Source organism: Callithrix jacchus, chromosome Y (genome assembly GCF_049354715.1).
Source record: "Callithrix jacchus isolate 240 chromosome Y, calJac240_pri, whole genome shotgun sequence".
Taxonomy (NCBI): domain Eukaryota; kingdom Metazoa; phylum Chordata; class Mammalia; order Primates; family Cebidae; genus Callithrix; species Callithrix jacchus.
This window is the reverse complement of record NC_133525.1, coordinates 3,602,031-3,628,961: the sequence shown is the minus strand read 5'-3', so window position 1 is coordinate 3,628,961 and position 26,931 is coordinate 3,602,031. Positions and strand designations below refer to the sequence as shown.

At 52.0% G+C, this 26,931-nt stretch overlaps 2 protein-coding genes across 2 annotated transcripts in view; both read left to right on the top strand.

Moving 5' to 3' along the window:
* Positions 1 to 26,931, top strand: part of LOC144576578 (uncharacterized) — a 43,073-nt gene that overhangs the window by 13,737 nt on the left and 2,405 nt on the right. The window contains exons 4-8 of the mRNA XM_078364537.1: positions 1,754 to 1,926; positions 2,896 to 3,029; positions 3,560 to 3,589; positions 4,897 to 8,026; positions 9,336 to 9,458. Coding sequence (XP_078220663.1) covers positions 1,754 to 1,926; positions 2,896 to 3,026 — 304 coding nt within the window. The 3' untranslated portion in view covers positions 3,027 to 3,029; positions 3,560 to 3,589; positions 4,897 to 8,026; positions 9,336 to 9,458. The remainder of the gene's footprint in view (positions 1 to 1,753; positions 1,927 to 2,895; positions 3,030 to 3,559; positions 3,590 to 4,896; positions 8,027 to 9,335; positions 9,459 to 26,931) is intronic.
* Positions 14,456 to 26,931, top strand: part of LOC118150650 (granulocyte-macrophage colony-stimulating factor receptor subunit alpha) — a 43,031-nt gene continuing 30,555 nt past the window's right edge. The window contains exon 1 of the mRNA XM_054251643.2: positions 14,456 to 24,668. Within this exon, the coding sequence (XP_054107618.1) occupies positions 24,506 to 24,668 (163 nt within the window). The 5' untranslated portion in view covers positions 14,456 to 24,505. The remainder of the gene's footprint in view (positions 24,669 to 26,931) is intronic.

The following is a 26,931-nucleotide window of genomic DNA, read 5'->3' as shown; positions in this document are numbered from 1 at the left end:
GCACCCAGCCAAGTTTTGTATCTTTAGTAGAGACGGGGTGGTTTCAACATCTTGGCCAGGCTAGTCTTGAACTCCTGACCTCATGATCCACCCGCCTCCGCCTCCCAGAGTGCTGGGATAACAAGCGTCAGCCACCACCCCCGGCCCCAGATAGGACCTCTTTAAAGCTGAGCCCACCATGGGTTTGCACCATTAAATACCTATGATTTGGGCGAATTCCCTTCCTCTTGAGGTTTCAGGATAATTTGGGGTTCCTAGCCTGTGAGAAAGGGACAGTCTTAGCGCAGATCAGGGACTCTGTACGGTGACTGTGTACACAGAAGATGAGGCCAGTTTCCAACGGTTTTATTGGCTCCATAAGTCAAGTTGGATTATTATTTTTTTTCTTTCGAGACGGAGTCTCGCTCTGTCGCCCAGGTTGGAGTGCAGTGGCACAGTCAGCTCACTGCAACCTCCGCCTCCCGAGTTCAAGCGCTTCTCCTGCCTCACCCTCCCCAGTAGCTGGGACTATAGGCATGCGCCACCAGGCCCAGCTAATTTTTTTGTATTTTTAGTAGAGACGGTGTTTCACCATGTTGGCCAGGATGGTCTCGATCTCTTGACCTCGTGATCCGCCGGCCTCGGCCTCCCAAAGTGCTGGGATTACAGGCGTGAGCCACCACGCCCGGCCTCAAGTTTGATTTTTTAGAGGGGTGCACACCATTCCAGCCAAAGCCTTGGCAAAATAAATAGTTTTTCCTGTTGTGTCCTGTTACTAAAAAAAAAAAACAGATTTTTTTTTTTTTTTTTTTGAGACGGAGTGTCACTCTTGTCCAGGCTGGAGTGAAATGTCATCATCTTGGCTCAGTGCAACCTCTACCTCCCAGGTTCAAGTGATTCTCCTGCCTCTCGAGTAGCTGGCATTACAGACACACGCCACCACAACCAGCTAGTTTTTGTATTTTTGGTAGAGACGGGGTTTCAACATCTTGGCCAGGCTGGTCTCAAACTCCTGACCTCAGGTGATGTGCCCACCTCAGCCTCCCAAAGTGCTAAGATTACAGGCGTGAGCGACCGAGCTTGGGCGGTTTTTTTTTTTTTTTTTTGAGATGGAGTCTTGCTCCATTGCCCAGGCTGGAGTACAGTGGCACAATCTTGGCTCGCTGTGACCTCAACTTTCTAGGTTAAAACGATTCTCCTGCCTCAGCCTCCTGAGTAGCTGGGATTACAGGCACCCGCCACCACACCCGGCTAATTTTATATTTTAAGTAGAGACGGGGTTTCACCATCTTGGCCTAGCTGGTCTCGAACTCCTGACCTGAAGTGATCCGTACACCTCACCTCTCGAAGCGCTGGAATTACAGGCATGAGCCACCGCACCCAGGTTATTTTTGTATTTTTTTTTTTTTTTGAGACAGAGTCTCACTCCATAACCAGGCACCAGGCTGGAGTACAGTGGCACGATCTCGGCTCACTGCAACCTCCGCTTTCTGAATTCATGCGATTCTCCTGCCTCAGCCTCCTGAGTAGCTGGGATTACAGGCACACGCCACCACGCCCGACATATTTTTTTTGTGTTTTTAGTAGAGACGTGGTTTCACCATGTTGTCCGGGATGGTCTCGAACTCCTGACCTTGTGGTTCAACCGCCTCGGCTTCTGAAAGTGCTGGTTTTCTGTTCGTGTTTTGTGGTTTCGTGGTGTTGCTTTGTGGATTTGTGTTTTTGTTCTGTGTGATTTTCCCCGCTGGTCTGTGAACACTTTGTAATCCTTCAGGGGAAGGAGGGACATTCGGTGTCCTTATTACACGCAGGACGCGGGAACCCACCTGGGGTGTCACCTGAGGAACCTGACGGGGTTAACCTCCCGCAATTACTTCCTGGTGACCGGAACCAGCGGAGAAGCCGGGATCCAGTTCTTCGATTCGCTTTTGGACACAAACAAAATCGGTGAGAATAACTCGCTTGCAAAAATGCTGACAAAAAAAAAAAAGGGAGAGAGGAAGAAATAAATCATACGATTTCCTGTTGTTTATAGGTGAGAAGGAATTTGCCTTAAAATCTGTATAACTGGCCGGGCGCGGAGGCTCACGCCTGTGATTCCAGCACTTTGGGAGGCCGAGGCGGGCAGATCACCTGAGGTCGGGAGTTCGAGACCAGCCTGGCCAACATGGAGAAACCGGGTCTCTAATAAATACACAAAATTAGCCGGGCGTGGTGGCAGCTGCCTGTAATCCCAGCTATTTGAGAGGCTGAGGCAGAAGAATCCGTTCAATCTTAGAGGTGGAGGCTGCAGTGAGACAAGATGACGCCACTGTGCGCCCCATCTCTCCCCGTCTCCCCTCATTCCTTCCTCCCCTCCCTTCTCCACTCCATTCCTCCTCCCTCCCTCTCCCACTTCCTTCCTTCCTCAGCAGCACCTTCTCCAGGCTGGCGTGTTGGAGGCGACCCCCAAATCCACACCCTGTCCTCTTCCCAAGCCCAGCGCAGCCCACCCACAGCCTCTTTCATCCCCTGGACGCCCCCGGCCTCTTGAGGCCCCGGACGCTCACCCAGCCCATCCCCAGCTCCCACCCAGGGCCCTGCCCCGTGGGCGTCTCTGCTGTGCCTGGCACCTGCCTGGCCCTCCTGCCCAGCTCCCACAGTCTCCCCTTCCGTGGCTGTCCATGAATGACTGACCTCTGCAGTTCAAGCAATTCTCCTTCCTCAGCCTCCCAGGTAGCTAATGTTTTGTGTTTTCAGTAGAGACGGGGTTTCACCGTGTCGGCCAGGCTGGCCTCGAACTCCTGACCTCAGGTGATCCACCCGCCTCCGCCTCCCAAAGTGCTGGGATGACAGGCGTGAGCCACTTCATCTGCGAGGGAGCGGGCGGGTGTGCTGGCCCCGGGTTCAGGGGTGAGTCTGGCACCCTCGTTACAGAACGTTTCGACCCGCCCAGCAACGTCACCGTGACCTATAACAAGACACAGTGTCTGCTGCGCTGGAAACAGCCTAGGACACACCAGCGCCTGCATTACCTGGAGTTTCGGTACCAGCTGCACGTGTGCTGAGAGGTGGGTGCAAGCACCCGGGGACCCAGTGTAGACACGAGGGGACCCTGCCCCACCTCCACCTGCACCCAGTGTACACAGGAGTGGACCCTACCCCACCTTCACCTGGACTCAGTGTACACAGGAGGGGACCCTGCCCCACCTCCACCTGGACCCAGTGTAGAAAGGAGGAGACCCTGCCCCACCTCCACCTGCACCCAGTGTAGACAGGAGACCCTGCCCCACCTCCACCTGCACCTAGTGTAGACAGGAGACCCTGCTCCACCTCCACCTGCATCCAGTGTAGACAGGAGGAGACCCTGCCCCACCTCCACCTAGACCCAGTGTAGACAGGAGGGGACCCTGTCCAAAGGCCATTGGGTCCTGCGTGGGTGTGTTTTGTAGATTTGGGGTTTGTGGAGGGAGAGCTGCCTGCAGGTACTCAGGACACTCACCCTTTCGGTGCCCACACAAAGGGAGAGCCTGTGTGCACCGTCTGAAGTGGGTTAGACACTGGAGCACTGAGCCTTGTTTTCTGTGTCGTTCGTTTCTAGAACTCCCAGCCTCACGCTGAGAACACAGTGGTAAGTGAAAGCACAGACTGTTCTCACGACCCCCAGCATAACCCTCTATCCCCTAAAAACAACCCACAGTTCAGCCCCAAATCCCCTACTCAGCGCAGCTGGCATAACTCCACAGCCCCTGCCCACCACCCCATGTCACCTCCAGTCCCCACTCACCACCAACGTCACCTCCACTCCCCACTCACCTCCCACGTCACCTCCGCTCCCCACTCACCTCCCACGTCACCTCCGCTCCCCACTCACCTCCCACGTCACCTCTGCTCCCCACTCACCTCCCACGTCACCTCCGCTCCCCACTCACCACCCACGTCACCTCCGCTCCCCACTCACCACCCACGTCACCTCCGCTCCCCACTCACCTCCGCTCCCCACTCACCACCCACGTCACCCCCGCTCCCCACTCACCTCCCACGTCACCTCCGCCCCCCACTCACCTCCCACGTCACCTCCGCTCCCCACTCACCACCCACGTCACCTCCGCTCCCCACTCACCTCCCACGTCACCTCCGCTCCCCACTCACCACCCACGTCACCTCCGCTCGCCACTCACCTCCCAACGTCACCTCCGCTCCCCACTCACCTCCCACGTCACCTCCGCTCCCCACTCACCTCCCACGTCACCTCCGCTCCCCACTCACCACCCACGTCACCTCCGCTTCCCACTCACTTCCCACGTCACCTCCACTCCCCACTCACCTCCCACGTCACCTCCGCTCCCCACTCACCTCCCACGTCACCTCCGCTCCCCACTCACCTCCCACGTCACCTCCGCTCCCTACTCACCACCCACGTCACCTCCGCTCCCCACTCACCACCCTCACACAGAGGACGGAGGGCCCCCTCGGCCTAGACAGAGTGGAGAGGTGGGGCTGGTTTTAGCCGTCTTCCAGCACAGAAGGGCAGTCCCAGGCTCTGCTTCTCTTGTGTTCCCCCTACTGTGCCCTGCCAGTACTCTCAGTGCCCTGGCCTTGCTGCCACCAAGGCACTGACCTTCCCGGCTCCTACAGCCCACATGGTTGATATCCAACCTCAGCTCTGCTCTCAGGATGCACCATGACCTCAGATGGTCCTCAGTCAGACATCTCTTCCCCACCCCCCTGGGTGCCACCTTTCTCAAGCCCTTTCCCCGACCATTGGACTCCATGTCAGCAGACACCCGTTTCCGATCCGAGCTGAATAAAGAATGAGAATCAGAACAACTGCCACCCCGTCCCCCCCCCCACACACACACACACATGCCTTGCACATGCCACCCTCTGGGATGGCATGATCCTTGGATCATCAAGTTTAATCCTCAAATAACCCAGCAGGGTCAGTGCTACTGTGAGGCCCAGTCTACGGCTGAGGAGAATGAGGCGCCGGCCCACAGTCACACGCGCTCTGACTTCTCACGCCACTTGTGTGTGCCTTTGGAGAGGGTCCCCTCCTGCATGGAGTACAGCCCTGTGCTTCAGAAGGAGCCATGGGCTGGAAGCCAGAACATCAATCAGCCCAGTCATAGCCTCTTGAGATGCCTCAGAGGCTTCCAGCCGCAGCCATGTCCTCTTCTCTCCCCTGTATTCATCACCCTGCAGCCACTCGGGCCTTCCATCCACTGAGAGAACATGCCAAGCTTGTTTCTACCTCAGGGCTTTTGTCGTTGTGATGGGTTGCACTGTGTTCTCCTAAGATCTGTATGTCCTAAACCCAGCACCTCAGAATGTGGCCTTATGCGTAAGGACAGAGTCATTACTGAGGTGATCAAGCAGAACTGAAGTCATTGGGGTTGACCCACATGCCACGTGGCTGGCGTCCTTATGAAAAGGGGGATGTCAGAGACAGTGATGCACACAGGGAGAACGCCACGAGGAAACGCAGGCAAAGACAAGGGACATGCTTCTACGAGCCAAGGGGTGCCGCCCAGCCAACCGAAGGTAAGACAGAGGGACAGACCAGATCGTCTTTCACAGTCCACAGAACAATGAACCCAGCCAGCACGTGGATTTAAGACTCCCGTCCTGCAGAACTGCGACACAACGAATGTCTGGAGTTTAAGCCAGCCCCTTATGGCCCTCTGCTTCAGCCGTCTTCGCAAACTGCTGTCCCGACACATCTCTGCAGGATAGGGCATGACTCCTCCATTCAACAGCACATCAAGCCCAATCTTTCCACCTGCCCATCTTCATCTACCTTGCTTTTCACTGCCTGTGTGATACCCCGTTGTTGGTCGTCCCAAATGTGCCTGACCCTGCTCCACTGATGGAGACTTACAAGCTGCTTCCCACTTCTGCCACAGAACTGACGTTTCCGCTAACTCGCGTGTGAAGACCTGCTGGAGAGAATGCCTCGGCCGCCGGGCACGCCCATCTAAGATGCTGGTATCTGCCAGCAATGGCCTTCCACGAGGACTCACCCGTGTACACTCCACCAACCCATCCATGGTGCCATTTCCTCACACACTTGTGGCTCTGAGCCTTATTCTGCTGATGGGTGACAAAATATCACTAGGTTCCTTGGTTCTGGATTACTTCTGACGGAGGCTGAATGTCCCCCATGGGGCCTGGCCACACCCATTGGGATATGTGGCTACAGCGAACACTTGCCTGTTTTCCACAGCTCAGTTTCTTAGCCAACCCTCTTCTCGTCATCACCACAAAATCACAACAAATGTGAACTGGGTGTGTGTGGAATCCCTAGTAAGAACTCATGTAACTGGAAAGGCAAGAAGGGGGTTGAGTCCCCTCCTACCTGGTGCTACAGAGAGTACCTGCTTTGCGGCCTGAAGAGGAAACACTCTTCCACGTAGCTTCTTTACCTGCACATCAAGGAAGATAAGGAGGAAAGGTCATTAAGTGCAAAGCAGGAAGGCTGGTTAATGGCCCTAGGAAGGTCGTCTACCTAGTAGAAGGCATTGGAAAGCAAGAAGAGCTGGGAGGGCCGGTCTTATGAGTAACACACCTGTGCACCTCACTCAGTTTGGTTCTGCTAATCACAGCAGTGGGACCCTCGGCACCTGTCTAGGTCAAGGACCACAGGGTGCACCAGCCCGCAGGGCAGAACATCATTTCAGTAAGTTGAGTCGCATTCCTACAACTGAGCACGCTCCATCCAAGGGGAGAAAAATGCCACTTCCCCTCCCATTGTCTGGGCGAGGGTTTGGGGGGGTCCTACCTCCCATTCCCCTCAGCTTAATTCTGGGTATGTCACGGTGAGCACGATGCCACAGGCCACAGAGCTGTGCACTGCCTGGCCTCAGGTCCAGACAAGCTCACAGCAGAGGCTGCAAGCTGGAGGCAGGGAAGACCGGGCCGAGATGGGGTCGGTGTGTGTGGCAGCACAGGGCTTTACTTTTTTGAACACAGAGTTTCGCTCTTGTCGTCCAGGCTGGAGTGCAATTGTGCGATCTCGGCTCACCGAAATCTCCGCCTCCAGGTTCAAGCGATTCTCCTGCCTCAGCCTCTGGAGTAGCTGGGATTACAGGCATGCTCCACCACGCCCGGCTAAAATTGTTGTATTTTTAGTAGAGACGGGGGTGTCTCCATGTTGGTCAGGCTGGTCTAGAACTCCCGACCATCCGCCCACCTCGGCCTCCCAAAGTGTTGGGATTACAGGCATGAGCCACCGCGCCCGGCCCGAATCCACGGGATTTCTACTCGCAGACGCATGCCGCGAGTAGACACGCTTAGAAGGAGCGGGGCTGAGACCCTGGCGAGAGCAGGGGACAGGAAAGGGTGCCTTGGGAGCGCCCCACACGGGTTCCCAGACAAACATCCAGGGAAACCCCAGCCTTCAGGTGCTGTCCGCAAGAGGGCCGAGCACACAGGCTCCCGTGCCTTTCAGCGGCGGCCGGTGTTACGGCCTCGGGACCCTGAGAGTCGTCGCGTCCAGGGCCGACTCCGGCTTTTGCTAACAGAACAGTCCTCCACCTCCCCGCGACCCAGCGAGGCCACCGGAGCCAGGACGACGGGCTCGCAAGCGAGGAGACGTGGGCCGCGGTGAGAACTAAGAGCTCCGGGCTCCTGTCGGGGCTGCAAGGTCGCTCGCTGCCACTGACTCCGGGAAACCGGGGGTTAGTGACAGGTGCTCACAGTCCGTAAACTCTTCCACTTTTATGCAGCTCCCGTCATCCCTTTCACGAAGAACGTACGGGGGCGCGAAATCACGCACGTACGTACACCACGCACATACGCAGGAGGCACGTACTCAGCCTTGCATATAGACAGCCAAGTCTTTAGAAATCCACTCTTCATGAAGCCACGCGTGACGTCATCACGCACTTAGGCACGCACTGGTCGCCCGGAGACGCTGTTCAGTTTACGGGTCCTGACGCCCGCCAGCCCACCAGGCCAGCAGGGGAGCTGGAGACCCGCAGCCTGGACAAACAACCGGAGGGAGGAAAAAAAGAGTGTCGGGACAAAGCCACCATGCAGGAGTTTTAAGCTCAGAGCTGCGATACCAGTAGGGAGGAGCTGGGAGAAACCACGGGGGGGGGGGGGTCGGGGGCTCGGTGCTGAGAGGAGGTGGGCGGAGCTGCGGAGGGGAAGGGCGGGACTGAGAATCGCTGGGGCGGGGTTGGGGGGGCTGGGCGAAACCATTGGGGGGATGGGGTCGTGGGGGAATCTGAGCGAGGCTGCAGGAGGTGCTTGCGGACTCCTGAGAACAAGCGCGGGGAGGGAGGGGGCCGCTGAGAGGAGGAGGGTGGGGCTGAAGGAAATAGCTGGGGAGGGGCTGGGGGCAGGTCTTTGGAAGCAGAGGCAAGAGGAGTAGGGCGGGGCTCGGGGTGGGGAGGGGCGGGGCTCGGGGTGGGGAGGGGCGGGGCTCGGGGTGGGGAGGGGCGGGGCTCAGAGAAACCGCTGGGGAGGGGTTGGGGGTGGGGTTTTGGTAGCACCCACAGGAGAAGCAGGGCGGGGATGGGGAGAGGCGTGGCTCGGTGAGGGGCGGGGCTGAGAAACTGCAGGGGAGGGGACTGGGGGCGGGGCCTTGGGGGGGGACCCACCGGAGAAGAAGGGCAGGGTGGTCTCGAACTCCTAACCTGGGGTGATCCACCCGCCTCAGCCTCCCAAAGTGCTGTGATTTCAGGCATGAGCCACCGTGTCTGGCACAATATCGGTTTATTTTTCTTTAATTTATTATTATTATTGTTGTTTTTGAAACAGAGTCTCTGTCACCAGGCTGAGGCAGGAGAATTGCTTGAACCCGGGAGGGGAGGTTACAGTGAACTGAGATCTTACTTCTGCAGTCCAGCTGAGACTCTTAAAAAATAAAAATAAAATTAAAGTCATTTATGCCAGAGGTTGCAAATCGTTTTGGGAAAAATCAGACCTGGCCGGGTGCGGCGGCTCACGGCTGCCATCTCAGCACTTTGGGAGGCCGAGGCAGGTGGATCACCTTAGGTCAGGAGTTCGAGACCAGCCTGGCCAACATGGTGAAACTCTGTCTCTACTAAAAATACAAAAAATTAGCTGGGCGTGGTGGTGCGTGCCTGTAATCCCAGCTACTCAGGAGGCTGAGGCAGGAGAATCGCTTGAACCCGGAGGCAGAGGTTGCCATGAGCCGAGATCTCAACACTGCACACCAGCCTGGGGGACAGAGCGAGACTCAGTCTCAAAAAAAAAAAAAAGAAAAGAAAAGAAAAATGAGACCTGGATGATGACCTTGAGCAGTAAGATATAAATAACTCCCACAAGCTTAGCATTCCAGTAATGGAACACTAGGCATAAATGGTTATTTTTTATTTATTTTTTGAAACAGAATTTTGCTCTTGTAGCTTAGGCTGGACTGCAGTGGTGTGATCTCGGCTCAATGCAACCTCCGCCTCCCGGGTTCAAGCGATTCTCCTGCCTCAGCCTCCTGAGTAGCTGGGATTACAGGCACCCGCCACCACGCCCAGGTAAGTTTTATATTTTTAGTAGAGACGGGGTTTCACCAGGTTGGCCAGGCTGGTCTTGAACTCCTGACCTCGTGATCCACCCACCTTGGCCTCCCAAAGTGCTGGGATTACAGGCTTGAGCCACCGTGCCCGGCCGATTCCAGTCGTTTTAAGGCCCTTTTGCTCCATCTGCCCCCGAAAAGTACCCACCCAGCAAATGACAACTCAAAGCCCGATTCTCCCAGCACCGCACGCCTGCAATCACAGGAATGGGCCAGCAGGGGGCAGTCGAGTCCATGGGTGGAAAACCGCGTGACTGGCTTTAAGGTTGCGGGATTTGGGTAAATACGGTGATAAAAACCAGCTTCTCTGCTGGGGATGGTGGCTCATCCCGGGAATCCCAGGATTTTGGGAGGCCAAGGTGGGCGAATCATGAGGTCGGGAGTTCGAGACCAGCCTGGCCAACACGGTGAACCCCTGCATCTACTAAAAATACAAAAATCAGCCGGGAATGGTCTCAGAGAAGAAAAATTAAAAACAGCTTCTCTTTACAGCCCACTTTAGGGCCTCCCAATGCAGAAAAAATGACGTAGAATAATTTGAGTCGGGCGCGGTGGCTCATGCCTGGTCTCGAACTCCTGACCTCAGATGATCCACCCACCTCGGCTTCCCAAGCCTCGGCAGTTTGGGAGGCCGAGCTGGACGGATCACCTGAGGTCAGGAGTTCGAGACCAGCCTGGCCAACATGGTGAAACCCCATGTCTACTAGAAATACAAAGTTAGCTGGGCGTGGTGGTGGGTTCCTGCATCTCCCCAGCTACTCAGGAAGCTGAGGCAGGAGAATCGCTTGAACTGAGGAGGCAGAAGTTGCAGTGAGCAGAGATTGCGCCATTGCACTCCAGCCTGGGTGACGGAGCTAGACTCCGTAAAAAAAAAAAAAAAAAAAAAAAAAAAAAATTAGCTGGGCGTGGTGGCTGAAACGGGAGAATCGCTTTAACCTGGGAGGCGGAGGTTACAGTGAGCTGAGATGGCACCGGTTTACTTCAGCCTGGGTGACAGAGACTCCATCCCAGAACAAAGAAACAAAAAAGGCCAGGTGCGGTGGCTCATGCCTGTAATCCCAGCACTTTGGGAGGCTGAGGTGGGTGGATCATCTGAGGGCAGGAGTTCGAGACCAGCCTGAACAATGTGGTGAAGCCCCGTCTCTACTAAAAATACCAAAATTAGCCTGCTGTGGTGGTGGGTGCCTGTAGTCCCAGCTACTCTGGAGGCTGAGGCAGGAGAATCGCTTGAACCCAGGAGGCGGAGGTTGCAGTGAGCTGAGATCCCAGCACTTTGGGAGGCCGAGGCAGGTGAATCACTTGAAGTCAGGCATTCGAGACCAGCCTGGCCAACATGGTAAAACCCCGTCTCTACTAAAAACACAAAAAATTAGCCGGGCGTGGTGGCACGTGCCTGTAATCCCAGCTACTCGGGAGGCTGAGGCAGGAGGATCGCTTGAACCTGGGGGGCAGAGGTTGCAGTGAGTTGAGATCAAACCACAGCACTCCAGCCTGGGTGACTGACCAAAACTCATCTTTTCCCCCAAAAAAGGAATGACTACTCCATAGGCAGAGCAGCCTGGAGGGCGGCTGTGACCCGGCTGTACCGTTATTTCTTGATGATATTCTAAACAAGGGGTGGATTATTCAGGACTCTCCTTCTTAGAGCATCGAGGGTGACTTCCTGACCTTGCCATGGTGTCTGTAAACTGTCCTGCTGCTGGTGGGAGTGCAGCAGGGAGGCGGTTAGAGGTGACGAAGGTGGCCATCTTGGTTCTCCTGGGTTTCATCCGGCTTTTTTTTTTTTTTTAAGACGGAGTTTCACTCTTGTTACCCAGGCTGGAGTGCAATGGCGCGATCTCGGCTCACCGCAACCTCCGCCTCCTGGGTTCAGGCAATTCTCCTGCCTCAGCCTCCCGAGTAGCTGGGATTACAGGCATGCGCCACCGTGCCCGGCTAATTTTTGTATTTTTGGTAGAGTTGGGGTTTCACCTTGTTGACCAGGATGGTCTCGATCTCTTAACCTCGTGATGCACCCGCCTCGGCCTCCCACAGTGCTGGGATTACAGGCGTGAGCCACCGCGCCCGGCCACATCTGGCTTCGTTATGGCAGCCGGTTTCAGCAGCAAGTTCTTGATGTCTGTATCTTCTGCCAACCTCCAGCATGTCTGACACTCATTTTCCCAGCCCCGATTCAAGATGAGCTGCTCTGGTTCACACAACACCTCCTGATACAACCACGACCCTTAGACCAATTTTCCCATTTGTTTATTTGAGATAGAGTCTCCCTCTGTCCCCCAGGTTGGAGTGCGGTGGTGTGATCTCAGCTCACTGCAACCTCCACCTGCCAGGTTCAAGAGATCTGTCTCAGCCTCCCGAGTAGCTGGGACTCCAGGCGCCCACCACCACGCCTGGCTAATTTTTTATATTTTTTTTTTTACAGAGATTGGGTTTCACCATGTAGACCAGGATGGTCTCGATCTCCTGACCTCGTGATCTGCCCACCTCGGCCTCCCAAAGTGCTGGGAATACAGATATGAGCCACCATGCCCAGCCTTAATTTTATATTTTTAATAGAGACAGGGTTTCTCCATGTTGGCCAGGCTGGTCTCAGACTCCTGACCTCAGGTGATCTGCCCGCCTCAGTCTCCCAAAGTGCTGGGATTTCAGGTGTTAGCCACTGCATCTGGTCTAATTTTTTGTATTTTTAGTGGAGATGGGGTTTCTCCCTGTTGATCAGGCTGGTCTCAGACTCCTGACCTCAGGTGATCTGCCCACCTCGGCCTCCCAAAGTGCTGGGAATACAGATATGAGCCACCATGCCCAGCCTTAATTTTATATTTTTAATAGAGACAGGGTTTCTCCATGTTGGCCAGGCTGGTCTGGAACTCCCGACCTCAAGTGATCCGCCCGCCTCGGCCTCCCAAACTGCTGGGGTTCCAGGCGTGAGGGACCACATTGGGCCTAATCTAGACTTTTCTGGGGAGCTGGAGGGAAGGGATTCCAGGGTGAGTCACAGCTCTCCCTTTTCTGCTGTTCACTCTCCTGGGGTGTTTGATTCAGCACTAGTGAATCTGGACAAGGAAGGGTTAACGGCATCCCTGCCCCAGTTCCTGGAATTCCGTGGTTGTGGCCAGGCTCACATTTCCTTGTTAGCGGAACGTCCGGCCGGATTGAACTGAGTACTGGCCCTGATGACTTTCCTAGTAAAACTAATTACGTCCGCAAGAACCGTATTTCCACATAAAGTCTCATTGCCAGAGACCCTCTGCTGGGAACTCAACCTACAGATTTTGGGGCCCCGTGCCCCAGCACCGGACGATCCTGGCGTCTGTCACGTGTTGTCGGCTGCAGAGAGGCGGTGCTGGAGCCTTCAAGTTTTCCTGCATGGAGGGCTCATGAGTAACCAGTGTATGCCTGGTGTTCCATTACTGGAACACTAAGCTTGTGGGTGTGATTGCTATCCTGCAGCTGAAGGTTACTGCCAAGGTCTGGTTTTTCACAAGATTGCGACCTCCGGCATGAACGGGGTTAAAGGGTCTGGGCAGAGTATTATTGTGTTACAGGCCCCGTGGCCCCAAGCTCCCCAGCCTTTGCTCTGAGACGCGCCTTTGATTTGGAAGTCTTAGGCCGGGCACGCTGGCTCACGCCTGTCATCCCAGCACTTAGGGAGGCCAAGGCGTGTGGATCTCAAGGTCAGGACATCGAGACCAGCCTGGCCAACAAGGTGAAACCCTGTCTCTACTAAAAATACAAAAAATTTAGCCGGGCGCGTCAGCCGGTGTCTGTAATCTCAGCTACTCAGGAGGCTGAGGCAGGAGAATCACTTGAACCTGGGAGGGTGGAGGTTGAGGTGAGTGGAGATCACACCACTGCACTCCAGCCTGGGCGACAGAGCGAGACTCCATCTCAGAGGGTAAAAAAAAAAAGACGGGAGCTGTGGCTGACACCTGTAATCCCAGCACTTTGGGGGGCTGAGGTGGGTGGATCACCTGGGGTCAGGAGTTCAAGACCAGCCTGGCCAACAAGGTGAAACCCTGTCTCTATTAAAAATACAAAAATCAGCTGGGCATGGTGGTGGGTGTGTGTAGTCCCAGCTACATAGGAGGCTGAGGCAGGAGAATTGTTTGAACCCAGGAGGTGCAGGTTGCAGTGAGCTGAGATCCCGCCATTGCACTCCAGCCTGGGAGACAAAGTGAGACTCCATCTCAGAAATAAATTAATTAATTATAAATAAATAAATAAAAACCGGTGACATTTCTGCACTCCAGCTTGGGAGACAGAGTGAGACTCTGTCTCAGAAATAAATTAATTATAAATAAACACATACAAATAAACGAATGAATGAAAAGAAAAACAAAATTTTTGCACTCCGTCCTGGGAGACAGCGAGACTCCATGTCAAAAATAAAGGATTAAAAATAGATAAATAATGACTAAAAATAAATAAGTATAAACAAAAACGATAACTTTTATCTTTTTTTTAATAGAGACATCAGCTCCAGTAAAAAAAATTAAAAAATAAAAAAAAACGGTAACCAGCACTGCAACCTGGTACAGAGCGACACTCCATCTAAAAAAATCATAAAACAACATTGACTTGCCACGCAAGAACCTGAGGGAAAATAATAGTAACAAAACAAACAAATATATTTTATTATTATTACTTTTAGATGGAGTGTCTGTTAGATCTATTTTTTTTTTTTTTTTTTTTTTTTTTTTTTTATTGAGACGGAGTTTCGCTCTTGTCACCCAGGCTGGAGTGCAATGGCGTGATCTTGGCTCACCGCAACCTCCGCCTCCTGGGTTCAGGCAATTCTCCTGCCTCAGCCTCCCGAGTAGCTGGGATTACAGGCACGTGCCACCATGCCCAGCTAATTTTTTGTATTTTTAGTAGAGACGGGGTTTCACCATGTTGACCAGGATGGTCTCGATCTCTTGACCTTGTGATCCACCCGCCTCGGCCTCCCAAAGTGCTGGGATTACAGGCTTGAGCCACCGCGCCCGGCTAGATCTATTTTTTAGATAGATGATATACAGATGATAAATGATAGATGATAGCTGATGATAGATAGATGATAGAAGATAGATGATAGATACGTAGGTAGATAGATGATAGATGGTAAATACATAGATGATAGATACATAGGTAGATAGATGATAGATACATAGATACATAGGTAGAAAGATGATAGATGATAGATACATAGATGATAGATAGATACATAGATAGATGATAGATACATAGGTAGATAGATGATAGATGACAGACATAGATAGATACATAGGTAGATAGATGATAGATACATAGATGATAGATACATAGATGATAGATACATAGGTAGATGATAGATACATAGGTAGATGATAGATAGGTAGATGATAGATACATAGGTAGATAGATGATAGATGATAGATACATAGATGACAGATACATAGATGATAGATACATAGATGATAGATGATAGATACATAGGTAGATGATAGATAGATACATAGGTAGATAGATGATAGATGATAGATACATAGATGATAGATACATAGGTTGATAGATGATAGATACATAGGTAGAAAGATGATAGATACGTAGATGATAGATGGATACATAGGTAGATAGATGATAGATGACAGATACATAGGTAGATAGATGATAGATGATAGATAATAGATAGATGATAGATGATAGATACATAGCTGATAAATAGATGATAAAGATTCATTTCCACCACTGTGTTCTTTCTTCCCCTGCTCCAAACAGCAGGTGCCACGTGAGAGGTGCCCCCACCATGGGGGGGACATGGGGCCACCGCACCCCCTCCCCTTCCCGTGAAGCATCTAGGCACCACTGACTTTTCAGGAAGTTGAGCAACGGTCGCTGAGATGATTTGGAAACGCATCTGATAGCGACTACTTCCACTTCTGGGAAAGGGATGTCGCCACGTGCCTGCCTGCCTGACGGGCCTCCAGCCCCCCCAGAAACCTTGGGCTGGTTTCCGGCTTCCTGGGGAGCTGCCTGTCCCTAGACAGGAGGCTGGGGTCATACCTGGCTTCCTGCTGCGGCTGCAGGGAGGGTCTGTGCAGGGGAAAGCGTGGCCACGGAGAAACTGAGCCGGTATCGGCCGCAGAAAAAGAAACGTGACACTGTCTCCACCGCACAGAATGGGAGCGTCTCAGACTCAGCACGGCTGACATTGGGAGCGGCCGCACAGAGAACCCTCAGCGCCATGCTGTGCTTGAACCCACACGCCAGGGCCAGGGAGGAGACTTCCCAGGAGTGACGCCAGGAATGTCCATAAATTGTGAATGTTTTGCTGCTGAGACAGAGTCTCGCTCTGTCACCTGGGCTGGAGCACGGTGGTGCAATCCTGGCTCACAGCAACCTCCTCCTCCTGGGTTCAAGCGATTCTCCTGTTTCAGCGTCCGGAATAGCTGGGACTATACGTGCATACTACCATGCCTGGCTAATTTTTGTATTTTTAGTAGAGATGGGGTTTCTCCATGTTGGCCAGGCTGGTCTCGAACTCCCGACCTCAGGTGATCCGCCTGCCTCAGCCTCCCAAAGTGCTGGGGTGACAGGCGTGAACCACCACGCCTGGCCTGTGACTCTTTTGACATTGTCCCCGGACATGGCCAAGTGTGTCATGGGCGTAGACTTCTCCCTGGCCTGTGAACCGCTGTGATAGATGTGTAGATAATGGCAAGATGGAGAGATGGACAGATAATACATGGAATAGAAGACAGATAGATATGATAAGTGATCATTATATATACAATAGATAGATGATACATAGATGATAGAAAAATAGATGATTGATAGATGCACAGATAATGACAGATGATGGGCTGATAGATGATAGATACATGACAGATAGATGACAGATACATAGATGATAGATAATGATTGATAGATGACAGATGATGGATTGATAGTAGACAGATGATATAGATGACAGATAGATGATAGATAGGTAGATAGATAGATACATAGGTAGATACATAGATAGACACATAGATAGGTAGATACATAGATACATAGACACATAGGTAGATAGATACATAGACACATAGATGGAGATAGATACATAGATGATAGATGGATAGATAGAGACATATATGCATCCATACATACATAGATGGATAGATAGAAAGATAGATACATAGACAGATAGGTGATAGATAGAATAAAAGACAGATGATACATTGACATAACAAATGATTACAATACATAGGAAATAGATAGATATATAGAGAGACCAGGCACTGTGACTTATGCCTATAATCCCAGCACTTTGGGAGGCTGAGGCGGGCAGATCACCTGAGGTCAGGAGTTCGAGACCAGCCTGGCCAACATGGTGAAACCCTGGTCTCTACCAAAAATACAAAATTAGGCAGGCGTGGTGGAGGGCACCTGTAATCCCAGCTACTCAGGAGGCTGAGGCGGGAGAATGGCTTGAACCCGGGAGGTGAAGGTTGCAGTGAGCCGAGATCGCGCCACTGCACTGCAGCCTGGGTGACAGAGCAAGACTCCATCTCAAAGATAAAATGAAATAAAAATAAGATAGATTGACTGATAAAATAAGTGATCATTTCACATATGATAGATGGTAGGTGATATGTCGATGACGGATGATAAATTCTTATAATAAAAGATAGATGGGCCGGGCGCGAACCTGTAATCCCAGCACTTTGGGAGGCCAAGGTGAGCGAATCACCTGAGGTCAGGAGTTCGGGACCAGCCTGGACAACATGGTGAAATCCTGTCTCTACTAAAATTACAAAACATTGGCCGGGCATGGTGCCACGCCACTGTAATCCCAGCTACTTGGGAGGCTGAGGCAAGAGAATCGCTTGAACCCAGTAGGTGAAGGTTCAAAAAAATAAAAGCGGCCAGCTCTCACACGAACTCACAGAGGACCACTCACTACCTCAGTAATGTGAGGATAGCACCAAGGACTCACCCATGACCCAAACACGTCCCACCAGACCCCACCCCAACACTGACCATCCCATTTCAACATGACGTGTGCAGGGAAAAACACCCAAACTCTGCCACCATCTCAGTTCTTTTTTTCTTTATTCTTTGAGGGAATCTCACTGTGTCGCCCGCTGGAGTGCAGTGGCTGGATCTCAGCTCACTGCAACCTCCGCCTCCTGGGTTCAAGCCATTCTCCTTCCTGAAACTCCCGAGTATCTTGGACTGCAGTTGTGGGCCACCACGCCCAGCGAATTTTCATATTTTTAGTAGAGATGGAGGTTTCGGCATGTTGGCCAGGCTGGTCTCAAACCCATGACCTCAAGTGATCCACCCACCTCGGCCTCCCAAGGTGCTGAGAATGCAGGCGTGACCTATTATTGCACTGGCCTTTATTCTTTTCTTTTTTTTTTTTTTTTTTTTTGAGACGGAGTTTCGCTCTTGTTGCCCAAGCTGGAGTGCAATGGCGCGATCTTGGCTCACCGAACCTCCGCCTCCTGGGTTCAGGCAATTCTCCTGCCTCAGCCTCCTGAGTAGCTGGGATTACAGGCACGCGCCACCATGCCCAGCTAATTTTTTGTATTTTTAGTAGAGACGGGGTTTCACCATGTTGACCAGGATGGTCTCGAACTTTTGACCTCAGGTGACCCGCTGGCCTCGGCCTCCCAAAGTGCTGGAATTACTGGCATGAGCCACCGTGTCCAGCCCAGCATGTAAATTCTGTCTCTATGCTTTATATCTTACTGTCTCCTGTCTCCCGTTCCTTCCCCTGAGAAAAGAGAGGCACAGTTGTTTTTAGCTAAGAGGAAACTTGAGGGCAGGAAAACAGAAAGTCCCTGCTGAGCCCACGCCCCTCATTGCAAAGAGAGAACTGGGGATTCCCAGCAAGGGAAATGCCGAGGAGATGCCACAGGGAAGGCTGAGTCTGTTGAAGCAGTGACATTTTATGGGCCGCGTTTTCATCAGGCAAAAGATGTCCCCGTCCCCTGTTTGCAGACCAGGACAGACACCTGCAGGAAGTGGCTGAGAGGTACTGAGATGAGTGTCAGAGCTCAGTCCGACCAACACGTCACTCAGGGAGGGCCACGTTCTGGGCTTAGCGTTGCAGGTGCAGGACGCACGGAACCATGGTTTCTGGAAAGGCAGGGAACTATAAATAAACAATGTCATCTGAAGGTGACGTGGGAGGGAGGCGGAGAACTGAGAACTGTACCTTCCATCAAGATGGAATCATGGCGACCCACTTTACCCTCCAATATGAAGCCGGCAGGCAAAACCAGGAAAAATGCAACTGTGTTAGTTTCTTTGTTTTTGTTTTTTGAGACAAAGTCTCACTCTTGTTACCCAGGCTGCAGTGCAGTGAAAGATCTCAGCTCACTGCAACCTCTGCCTCCTGGGTTGAAGCCATTCTCCTGCCTCAGCCTCCTGAGTAGCTGGGATTATACATGTCCACCGCCACACCTGGCTAATTTTTTTTTCTTTTTTCTTTATTTTGAGATGGAGTCTTGCTCTGTTGCCCAGGCTGGAGTGCAATGGCGCCATGTCGACTCACCCCAACCTCTGCCTCCTGGGTTCCAGTGATTCTCCTGCCTCCACCTCCTGAGTAGCTGGGATTACAGGCGTGTGCCACCACGCCTGGCTAATTTTCGTACTTTTAGGAGAGATAGGGTTTCACAATGTTAGCCAGACTAGTCTTGAACTCCTGACCTCAGGTGATCTGCCCACCTAGGCCTCCCAAAGTGCCGGGATTACAGGCATGAGCCGCTGTGCCCGGCGTTTTTAAAAAATATTTTTAGTAGAACCGGCGTCTCAGCAGATTGGCCTACCTGGTCTTGAACTCCTGACTTCAGGCAATCCGCCCACCTCAGCCTCCCAAAGTGCTGGGATTGCAGGCCTGAGCCACCGCACGCAGCTGTTACTTTCTTAAGTCTGCAGTAATAAATTAACACAGGTTAGGAGGTTTCCAAAAAAAAAAAAGATTTATCCTTTCCCCGTCCTGGAGACCACAAGTCTGAGATCTAGGTGGCTCACAGCTGCGTTCACTCTGGAGGCTCCTTCCTGCCTCTCCCAGCTCCTGGGGGCTCCAGCATCCCTGGGCTTGTGGCCCCACCACTGGAGTCTGTGCCTCCTCCTCTGTGGCCTCCTCCTCTGTGTCTGTGTGTCCTCTTCAGTCTTTTAGAAGGACAGCTGTCATTGGATTCAGGTCCCACACTAATCCAGGATGATCTTGCCTTGAGATCTTTGAGTCGTCACATCTGCAAACACCCTGTTTCCAAATAAGGTCCCATTTCGAGGTTCTGGGCTTTAGGATTCAGACACATCTTCTGTGACGACCAGTGTCAATCTTTTAAGAGGCCGAGGTGGGTGGATCACCTGAGGCCGGGAGGTCAAGACCAGCCTGATCAACATGGAGAAACCCCGTCTCTACTAAAAGTACAAAATTAGCCAGGTGTGGTGGCAGGCACCCGTAATCTCGGCTGCTGGGGAGGCTGAGGCAGGAGAATCACTTGAATTCAAGAGGTGGAGGCTGCGGTGAGCAGAGATGGTACCATTGCACTCCAACCTGGGCAATGAGGGGAAAACTCCATCTCAAAAAAAAAAAAAAAATAGCTAGGACAGTTAGAAGCTACTGTTTAAATGCTAAACAAATGGACTGGGTGTGGTGGTCACACTTGTAAGCCCAGCACTTTGGGAGGTCAATGGAGGCAGATCGCTTGAGGCCAGGAGTTTGAGACCAGCCTGGCCAACATGATGAAACCCCGTCTCTACTAAAACGATAAACATTATCTGGATGTGGTGGTGCATGCCTGTAATTCCAGCTACCAGGGAGGGTGAGGTGAGAGAATCGCTTAAACCCAGGAGGCAGAGGTCGCAGTGAGCTGAGATTGTGCCACTGCACTCCAGCCTGGGCAACAAGAGCAAACCTCCATGTCCAATAAATAAATAAATATAAATACATAAAATAAAAGGGAAGAAGGATCATGACCCCACAGATGAAAAGGACGCCAGGGGCCAAGCTCAGTGATCCACACCTGCCATCTCAGCACTTTGGGAGGCTGAGGCAGGTGGACGCCCGGTGAGGAGTTCACGACCAGCCTGGCCAGCATGGTGAAACCCCATTTCCACTAAAAATATAAAAAATTAGCCAGACGTGGTGGCGGACCCCTCTACTCCCAGCTACTGGGGAGGCTGAGGCAAGAGAATCACTTGAACCCAGGAGGCAGAGGTTGCTGTGAGCCGACATCTCACAATTGCACTCCAGCCTGGGCTACAAGAGTGAAACTGTCTCAAAAAAAAAAAAAGAAAAGGAAAGAAAGAATAATAGGTTTTAGGGGTCATGAAGTCTCTAGGTCCAAGAGTCTAAACTACCCAGATTCAACCAGTTTTGCGACACCCACCCATGAACAGAACATGGGAGGAAAAACTCCCTCTAACCACCTGTGATTCCGTCTGCAGCCTGAGCAATCAGTGCTCCCCGCTTCCCAAGCGTCTACCTGCCAGATTTTATTTGTTTGTTTGTTTATTTAGGAGACAGAATCTCGGCCGGGCGTGGTGGCTCACACCTGTAATCCCAGCATTTTGGGAGGCCGAGGCAGGCGGATCACCTGAGGTCGGGAGTTCGAGACCAGCCTGGCCAAAAGGGTGAAACCTTGTCTCTACTAAAAATACAAAAATTAGCTGGGCATGGTGGCAGGTGCCTGTAGTCCCAGCTACTCGGGAGGCTGAGGCAGGAGAAGCGCTTGAACCCAGGAGGTGGAGGTTGCAGTGAGCCGAGATCATACCCATCTCCAAAATAAAAATAAAAATGGCCACAAGGAAATTCCGTGACCTACCTTGTTTGGCTAAAGGTCCTAAGACTCTCATTCCAGAGATGGTCCTACCCTCACCCAGAGAAAGGAAGGCTGGCCAGAGAGGTTGAGAAGAATCTAGACAGACTGGCCTCGCCGGGTTTCCTCCCTAGCCCATAGCATTAGACCAGCCCCCTTCCCTCCGGTTCTGTTTCTACACAGCTGTCCACACCGTCTTAAACCTAAGCATTAAAATGAACAGTTTCACTCCGGGCACAGAGGCTCACAGCTGTAATTTTAACGCCTTGGGAGGCAGAGGTGGGTGGATCACCTGAGGTCGGGAGTTTGAGACCAGCCTGGCCAACACGGAGAAACCCTGTCTCTACTAAAAATACAAACCTTAGCTAGGCCTAGTGGCCCATGCCTGTAATCCCAGCTACTCGGGAGGCTGAGGCAGGAGAATCGCTTGAACCCGGGAGGTGGAGGCTGCAGTGAGCCGAGATTGTGCCACTGCAATCCAGCCTGGGTGACGGAGCGAGACTCCGTCTCAAAAAAAGAAAGACAGAAAGAGAGAAAGAAAAGAAAGAAAGAAGGAAGGGAGGGAGGGAGGGAGGGAGGGAAAGAAAGAAAGAAAGAAAGAAAGAAAGAAAGAGAGAGAGAGAGAAAGAAAGAAAGAAAGAAAAAGAAAGAAAGAAAGAGAAAGAAAGAAAGAAAGAAAGAGAAAGAAAGAAAAAGAAAGAAAGAAAGAAAGAAAGAGAAAGAAGAAAGAAAGAAAGAAACTTAGCAAATAACCCTGCTTCTCATCTGTTCTGAGAAGCTTCCTCTCAGCTGCTAACCTTTAGGGTACACTGCCAGAGAAGTGAGGTTTGAAATCCCGTGACTCCCGACTTCTGGTAATCCTCGGTGACAGAAAACTAGAAAGGAGGCCGGGTGCGGTGGCTCACGCATGTCATCCCAGGACTTTGGGAGGACGAGGCGGGCGGATCACCTGAGGTCGGGAGTTCGAGACCAGCCTGACACACGTGACGAAACCCTGTGTGTACTAAAAATACAAAAATTAGCTGGGCATGGTGGCAGGTGCCTGTAGTCCCAGCTACTCCAGAGGCTGAGGCAGGACAATCACTTAAACAGGGGAGGTGGAGGTTGCAGTGAGCCGAGATGGCACCATGGCACTGCAGCCTGGGAGACAGAGCAGGACTCCAAGTCAAAAAATAAAAATAGCCGGGCGCGGTGGGTCACGCCTGTAATCCCAGCACTTTGGGAGGCCGAGGCGGGTGGATCGCGAGGTCAAGAGATCGAGACCATCCCGGTCAACATGGTGAAATCCAGCCTCTACTAAAAATACAAAAAATTAGCTGGGCATGGTGGGGTGTGCCTGTAATCCCAGCTACTCGGGGGGCTGAGGCAGGAGAATTGCCTGAACCCAGGAGGCGGAGGTTGCGGTGAGCCGAGATCACGCCATTGCACTCCAGCCTGGGTGACAAGAGCGAAACTCTGTCTCAAAATAAATAAATAAATAAATAAAAATAAAAATAAATAAGATTTGAAACGTCGCCCTGAGCCGAGCCGAAGTCAGGACCCAGCCTCAGGCATTCCTTTACAGCTACACGAATGCACAAAGTCGCAGGTCCTGTGGAAACGGGGGAGAAGGCGGTGCACATGCAGTGTTTCACTGGTGCTGCTACCCAGCTGCCATTTTCCGTTGCATGAAGCCTGTGGTCACACATCTCTACTCTGCCTGCTTCTCTTTTTTTAAGAGAGAGTTTCGCTCTTGCCCAGGCTGGAGTGCACGGACGTGATCTTGGCCCGCTGCCACCTCTGCCTCCCAGGTTCAAGCGATTCTCCTGCCTCAGCCTCCAGAGTGGCTGGGATGACAGGCACCTGCCACTACACCCGGCTAATTTTGTATGATTATTATTATTTTACTTTTTTGAGACGGAGTTTCACTCTTGTTTCCCAGGCTGGAGTGCAATGGCATGATCTCGGCTCACCACAACCTCCGCCTCCTGGGTTCAGGCAATTCTCCTGCCTCAGCCTCCTGAGTATCTAGGATTACAGGCAAGCGCCACCATGCCCAGCTAATTTTTTGTATTTTTAGTAGAGACGGGGTTTCACCATGTTGATCGGGATGGTCTCAATCTCTTGACCTCGTGATCCACCCGCCTCGGCCTCCCAAAGTGCTGGGATATCAGGCGTGAGCCACTGCACCCAGCCTTGTATGATTATTTTTTTTAGTGAGCCACTGAGCCCGGCCTGCTTGGTTCTCCTTAGGGCTTTGTAGACAGCACAAAAAGCATCTGTATTTCTGTGTGTGTGCAAGCCTGTGTGCAGGTGTGTGTACAGGACTGTACGTGTACAGATGTGTGTGCAGTGTATAGGTATATGTCCATGTGTAGTATGTGTGCACACGTGAACTGTCTGCAGGTGTCTGGGGATGTGTATGGATGTGTGTGTGTATGTCTGTGTGCAGAGCTGTGTGCACGTGTTTGTGTGTGCAGATGCGTGTACAGGAGCATGTGTGTACAGATATGTATGTGTGCGCAGGTGTGTGTGCAGGAGTGTGTGTGCACGTGTGAGCAGGAGGGTGTGTGTGCAGATATGCATGTGTGTGCAGGAGGGGGTGTGTACAGATTTGTGTGCAGGTTGTGTGTAGATGTTCATGTATAGTTGTTCGGGCATGTGCAGATGTGTGCAGATGTGTGTGCAGGTGTTTGTGTGTGCAGCTTGTGTGCAGGAGGCCGTATGTGCAGGTATGTGTGCAGATGTGTTTGCAGACATGCATGTGTGTGCAAGAGTGAGTGTGTACAGGAGACTGTGCAAGTCTGTGTACAGTTGTGTGTGCACATGTGTATGCAGGTGTTTTGTGCAGATGCGTGTACAGCTGTGTCTGCAGGAGTGTGTGTGTGCAGGAGTGTGTACAGGTGTGTGTTCAGGAAGCTGTGTGCACATGTGTGTGCAGGAGTGTGTGCAGGTGTATGTGTGCAAGGGTCTGTGTGCACAAGTGGGTGCAGGAGTGTGTGTACAGAGGTATGCAGGTGTGTGCACAGGAGTGTGTGCAGGTGTGTTTGCAAGGGTCTGTGGACACACGTGTGTGCAGGAGTATATGTGCAGGTGTGTGTACAGATGTATGCAGGTGTGTGCACAGGAGTGCGTGTGCCCACATGTGTGTGCAGCTATTTGCCGGCGTGTGTCTGCGTCTGCAGATGTGTGTAAGATTCACACTTGAGCTGACCACAAAGCCGCTCTGTGGAGCGGAGGTCAAGAGCCGATGACCTCACTCACAATTATAGTTTCCCAATCCTATGAAATGAGGAAGCCGAGGCAGGAGGCGGGCAGGCCATTAGGACAGAGAGGAGCCGTGAAAGGAGGTGCCCAGGCTGGAGTCCCCCGGAGAAGAGAAGGAAAGCAAGGGGGGCAGCAGGTGCCCTGGGGTAAGATGCATTCTTTAATGTTCTCCTGTTTCGGCATGTGGAGCCACCAGGGTCCGTGTTTCTGCTTCTGTCCCTGGATCTAAAACAAAGACACAGAAACACAAAATATGATTTGAAACTTGCGTGGACTTGAGCAAAAGTCAGCTCGGCTGCCCCGAAGAGTCAGCCCCAGGGATACTCGGCTATAAGCTGTATTCTGCCTTCCTTATAAGCCGGTTAAGAAAAAAAAGTGGGGGTGAGGGAGGTGTTGGGGGACAGGGATTGGGCTTCTGTGAAGCTGTTTGCCAGGAATTCTCCTGGATTGAAAGAAAAAGAAACAACTGATGAAGCATTGGCTGTACATTGCTAAGCTCCAATGAGTTGGGTGGAGCGTCCGGCGCGGTATTCTTAGGTGAATTCATAGGTGTTTGTGGCAACGGGAAGCAGTTTCAAAGGGTGAATGCAGGCCGGGCGCCCTCGCTCTCGCCTGTAAACCCAGCACTTTGACAGGCAGAGGTGGGGAGGATCATGAGGTCAGGAGTTGGAGACCAGCCTGGCCAACACGGTGAAACCCCGTCTCTACTAACAGGACGATAATTAGCTGGACCTGTTGCCAGGTGCCTGTGACCTCAGCTACTCGAGAGGCAAGATTATTAAGAAAGTGAAGGGGCCAGCCGTGGTGCTTCACGCCTGTAATCCCAGCACTTTGGGAGGCCGAGGTGGGGAGGATCACGAGGTCAGGAGTTTGAGACCAGCCTGGCCAACCGGTCTTGAAACCCCACCTCTACTAAAGCCACAAAAATTATCTGGGTGTGGTGGTGGGCCCCTGTAGTCCCAGCTACTCGGGAGGCTGAGGCAGGAGAATCACTTGAACCCAGGAGGTGGAGATTGTGTTGACCTGAGTAACAAGAGAGAAGCTCCGTCTCAAAAAAAAAAAAAAGATGATTAAAAAGGAATCACGGGGAAATGTGCTTCTCTTCAAGCATTTGTTTTAAAGGATTAATCTTTCTCATCACTATGTTTTGCAAGAATACATATTATCTTTTATTTATTTTTATTTTTATTTTTTATAAGACAGGGTTTCACCATGTTGACCAGGCTGGTCTCGATCTCTTGACCTCGTGATTCACCCGCCTCGGCCTCCCAAAGTGCTGGGATTACAGGCTTGAGCCACCGCGCCCAGCCAAAATGTATTCTTTTATTATTTATTATAATTACTGTTTGAGATGGAATCTCACTCTGTCTCCTAGGCTGGAGTGCACTGGCATGATCTCGGCTCACTGCGACCTCCGCCTCCAAGGTTCAGGCAATCCTCCTGCATCAGCCTCCTGAGGAGCTGGGATTACAGGTGCCCACCACCACGCCTGGCTAATTTTTGTATTTTTGGTAGAGACGGGTTTCATTATGTTGGTCAGGCTGGTCTCAAACTCCTGACCTCGTGATCCACCTGCCTCAGCCTCCCAAAGTGCTGGGATTACAGGGGTGAGCCACCACACCCAGCCTCTGATTTTGTTTTTTTCTTAACTCTTTTTTTTAAGACGGGGTTTCACCATGTTGGTCAGGCTGGTCTTGAACTCCCAACCTCAGGTGATCTTCCCTCCTTGGCCTCCAAAGTGCTTGGAATACAGGCATGAGCCACCACACCCAGCCTTTCCTTAACTCTTGACCTCAAGTGATCCACCCACCTCCCGGGTTCAAGCAATTCTCGTATCTCAGGCTCCTGAGTAGCTGGGATTACAGGCTCCCGCCACCACGCCTGGCTAATTTTTGTATTTTTAGTAGAGACAGGATTTTTCCACGTTGGTCAGGCTGGTCTGGAACTCCCGACGTCAGGTGATCTGCTCACCTCAGCCTCCCAAAGGTGCTGGGATTACAGGTGTGAGCCACCGTGCCCAGCACCAATGTGTGTCTTAAATGTATGTGATTGACGTCCCATGCCTCCCTAAAATGTACAAAACCAAGCTGCGTCCCAATCACATGTTCTCCGGACCTCCTGAGGCCTGCGTCACAGGTCATGCTCAGCCATATTTGGCTCAGAATAAATCTCCAATATTTTACAGAGTCTGACCCTTTTCGTCCACACTACAGAGAATACTTGAATCTGGGAATAGATAATAACTTGCAAGTAGTTCTCTTTGGAGAACTTAATTCACTCAATTGTTCCACACAGGCTTTTTCCTTGTGAAATGGTCTGTTCAGGTGTGGTCATATCTCAGTAGGCTGGGCACGGTGGCTCACGCCTGTAATCCCAGCAGTTTGGGAGGTTGAGGCCGGTGGATCACTT